The sequence below is a fragment of the Ictalurus punctatus genome, chromosome 28, assembly GCF_001660625.3.
Source record: "Ictalurus punctatus breed USDA103 chromosome 28, Coco_2.0, whole genome shotgun sequence".
In the NCBI taxonomy this organism is placed as follows: domain Eukaryota; kingdom Metazoa; phylum Chordata; class Actinopteri; order Siluriformes; family Ictaluridae; genus Ictalurus; species Ictalurus punctatus.
The window spans coordinates 19,903,049-19,907,095 of record NC_030443.2 but is presented as its reverse complement, the minus strand read 5'-3'; the positions used below and the strand labels follow the sequence as shown (position 1 = coordinate 19,907,095).

The 4,047-nt window shown below is 43.7% G+C and overlaps 1 protein-coding gene across 2 annotated transcripts in view; it reads right to left on the bottom strand.

The window, feature by feature from the left end:
• Window positions 1-1,226: 1,226 nt before the first annotated feature.
• Window positions 1,227-4,047, bottom strand: part of LOC108259799 (disks large homolog 4) — a 54,357-nt gene continuing 51,536 nt past the window's right edge. Inside the window, exon 3 of one of the 2 annotated variants that reach the window (XM_053677182.1) lies at window positions 1,227-2,041. In XM_053677182.1, coding sequence (XP_053533157.1) covers window positions 1,880-2,041 — 162 coding nt within the window. In that variant the 3' untranslated portion in view covers window positions 1,227-1,879. The remainder of the gene's footprint in view (window positions 2,042-4,047) is intronic. The other variant, XM_017459514.3, reaches the window with a different exon arrangement.

Sequence of the window (4,047 nt, the reverse complement as noted above, 5' to 3'; positions counted from 1 at the left end):
AGACAGGTGGCGCTATAGCACAGAAAGCTGTTTTGAAACCCAGTGTAAACACCGAAGAAGAGTATTCCAGAAGAGAGAAGAGAATGGATGTTGAGTTCTTGTTATCTTTTGCCAAGTTTCCATCCACTTTATGTGCATTTCTTTTATCGACAAAGTGAAAGTGCGTAAAGAAGTGTGTGATGTTTGCTCTTTCCATCCGACTTCATTTCACCCACAACGTGTGCATCAGTTACTCATGCAGTAAAAAGTGCTGTTTTCTCAGCATGCGCGCTCGCTCGCGCTCTCTCTCTCTCTCACACACACACACACTCACTCTCTCTCTCTCTCTCCGTCTCTCTCTTCCCATGTTTTTTTTGTCCTCCTACTTCACACAGCCCCCAAATGTCAAGGGCAGTCACACGGTTGCCAGAGAGACCCGGATCTCACTGTCTAAACCTCCTGCTGGAGATTATAGTGTGTGTGTGTGTGTTTGTGTGTGTGTGTGTGTGTGTATATGGAGAGAGTGAAGAGTGTAGTGGTCTCCCCCGATATCCGACACGTGACCCGACGTGACCTTCGTCTAACAGAGAACAGACCGCCCACAGTGGGCGTGTCCCAAACCACACGCTCAATAGGCCACCTGAACACCCGCATTAACACTTCACCATCAGCTCTCCATAGTGGGCGTGTCCCAAACCACACGCCCTACACTAAGTAGTAAACACGGAACGCTTTGGGACACGAGCCATGAAACTTTTTTTGGAAACTGAGCAGCCGTACTGTCGCCATGGAGACTGGGATCTCACTGCTTAAATCTGGCTGAAGTAAAGAGTGTGTGTGTGTGTGTGTGTGTGTGTGTGTGTGTGTGTGTGTGTGTGTGTCACCCTTTAATAATATCCCTTTACTGAACTAAATGATTTGATGATTTATAGGTAAGTATTCAATGTGTTAGATAGATAGATAAAAAGGGCCTGGTTTTCCAGAGTGTGTGTGTGTGTGTGTGTGTGTGTGTGTGTGTGTGTGTGTGTGTGTGGTGTGTGTGTGTGTGTGTGAGAGAGAGAGAGAGAGAGGGGATGTATTTTTTATAAATTCTTGGTTAAAAAGACTTCCTCTTGCCACCAGCAATATGAAGAATTCAGGAGATTGCTGCCACACGTAGGGGGAGACAGGTTCACACGTAGGGGGAGACAGGTTCACACGTAGGGGGAGACAGGTTCACACGTAGGGGGAGACAGGTTCACACGTAGGGGGAGACAGGTTCCTCCTGATCTTCTCATCAGTTTTAGAGGGACGTCCTGTTCTCAGTAGCGTCCCTGTCCTGTCATATTCTCTCCACTTGCTGATGATTATCTTTACAGTGTTCCATGCTATATCCAATGCTTTGGAAATATTTTTGTAACCCTCTCCTGATTGATATTTTTCAACAGTGAGATCCCGTACCTGCTTTGTAAGATCTTTATGGCCCAGGGCTTTTCTAGATGGATGTTACCAAGAAGATGTGAGGAGAATCCTACAGGAACAGCTGGACTTTATTTGGGGTTACTCAGCCACTGTAATGGCAGGTGTACACTAATTACTATTTAATATGAGTTTGAATGTGATTGGTGGATTCTGAACATTCCCAATTATAAAAGGGTGTGCAGACCATTTTAACAGGGGTGTTTAGACTTTTATATCCAGTGTCGCTAGAGAGTGAGAGAAAGACACAGACAGACAGACAGTTTTAGAAAGAAAGATCGATGTAGGGTTCTTTGGATAGATGTGTTCTAATTTTTTAAAGGGCTCTAAGTAGAACGTTTAAAAGTTCCCCCAGGTCCTAGACTGAACCTTTTCTTTCTATGAGTGTGGATAAATAGACAGACACAGACAGATTCTGTGTTATATCTACGAGTCTGCAGTTTCAGTTCTCTGGTGTAACAGTGTCAGTTGTCCAGCAGGAGGCAGCACTGCTCTCAGAATCTGTCTCTCTCTGTCTCTCTGTCTCTCTCTCTCTCTCTCGTCTTACCAGTGTGGAGACGGCGGAGGTGTAGAGCGGCGTGTGACCGGCCGAGAGCAACACAGGCTGCAAAACACAAACACAAACACAGGAGGGAGGATAAACTCAACAGCAGCGTGCAAAAAACATTCAAATCAACACAGCAGGGGGTCCACGCAGAGTGACGTATTAAACACAGGGAGAAAGGAGGCGGGGCCCACTGTGTGTGTGTGTGTTTGTGTGCGTGTGTGTGTGTGTGTGTGTGTGTGTGTGTGTGTGAGGGACATTATAGAAAATTTAATTATCACAGTTGAAACACAGAACCTCTCAGACGTCAGGATACAAATAATATTGGATTAGAAGGTTGATTTTGATTAATACAGGATACTGTGAGGGTGTAGTGTGTAGTGTGATGGTGTAGTGTGAGGGTGTAGTGTGAGGGTGTAGTGTCTACACACTGTGAGGGTGTAATGAGTAGTGTGAGGGTGTACTGTGAGGGTGTAGTGTGTAGTGTGATGGTGTAGTGTGCAGGGTGTAGTGTGTAGTGTGATGGTGTAGTGTGATGGTGTAGTGTGAGGGTGTAGTGTGCAGGGTGTAGTGTGAGGGTGTAGTGTGAGGGTGTAGTGTGCAGGGTGTAGTGTGAGGGTGTAGTGTGATGGTGTAGTGTGAGGGTGTAGTGTGAGGGTGTAGTGTGCAGGGTGTAGTGTGCAGGGTGTAGTGTGTAGTGTGAGGGTGTAGTGTGAGGGTGTAGTGTGCAGGGTGTAGTGTGTAGTGTGAGGGTGTAGTGTCTACACACTGTGAGGGTGTAATGAGTAGTGTGAGGGTGTACTGTGAGGGTGTAGTGTGTAGTGTGAGGGTGTAGTGTGTAGTGTGAGGGTGTAGTGTGATGGTGTAGTGTGAGGGTGTAGTGTGAGGGTGTAGTGTCTACACACTGTGAGGGTGTAGTGAGTAGTGTGAAGGTGTAGTGTGTAGTGTGATGGTGTAGTGTGAGGGTGTAGTGTGTAGGGTTTATGGTGTAGTGTGAGGGTGTATGGTGCAGAGTGTAGTGTGTAGTGTTCTGCGGGTTGAGGGTTCTGAGGGTTCGAGGGTTCTGAGAGATTTGGGGTGAGATGTAGGAGAGGTGATGCATAAAATATAAAGAAGGAGGAGTCAGAAATAATCAAAGAAAATAAAGTTGTGCCTCTCATCTCATCTCCACACACACACACACCTTACTCTTTGTGGCTCCATCCATATGTGATTTAGATTAGACTGATCAGATCTTATTAGACGCCTGAGATTGGACCTGCTTTTCACCTGCCACGGGCTCATAAAGGAACGAGGGAAGATTTCCATAGTTCAGGTTTCTGTTTTGTGCCACTGCAGTCCGGTTTTGTTTACTTGCTGTTGTTCCAGACTTGCTTTCATAATGTGTTTACATCCGACGCCCATCATCAGAAACAGAAAAAAACTGAACATACACTTTTTTACAGCGCCGTTTTATCCGACTCAAAGATCTTTCATGTCTGCAAATCAGACCATCGAGAGGATTATTCTGAAATCAATAAATCAATAACATTCATCTTTACATATATACAGTACACAGTATATACAGTGTGTGTATACACACACACACACACACACACATATATATAAATAGATAGATTTTTTTTATTTAATTTTTTCATTTTGAGATTGAATAAAAAAGTCAAAAGATGGTATTTATGAAACAAAACATCAAATCAAAGAATCAAAAAATAAAGAAACACGAAATAAATAATAATGGGACAGATTAAAGTCCTACATTATTAAATCTGGATTTTCAAACAAATTCAAGGCTGTAAAGTGCTCAGTATTTTCATGTTTAAGGGCTTTTAGTCAGTTTAGATCATTACATTTGTACAACAATTTAATTTACTAATAATTATTTTATAATTAACAATAAATTGAGCCCCGCCTGCAGTACCACTACTGTCCACTGCCAGCTGTCCACAATTTAACCAGCAGGTGGCGCTCTGATTACACGCGACCCCATAAAGAGAGACTTACATTAAAAAATGGATATTTGATAGTTTTTTCATCATTTATGCTTTAAAGGGGCATTAAGTAAGATG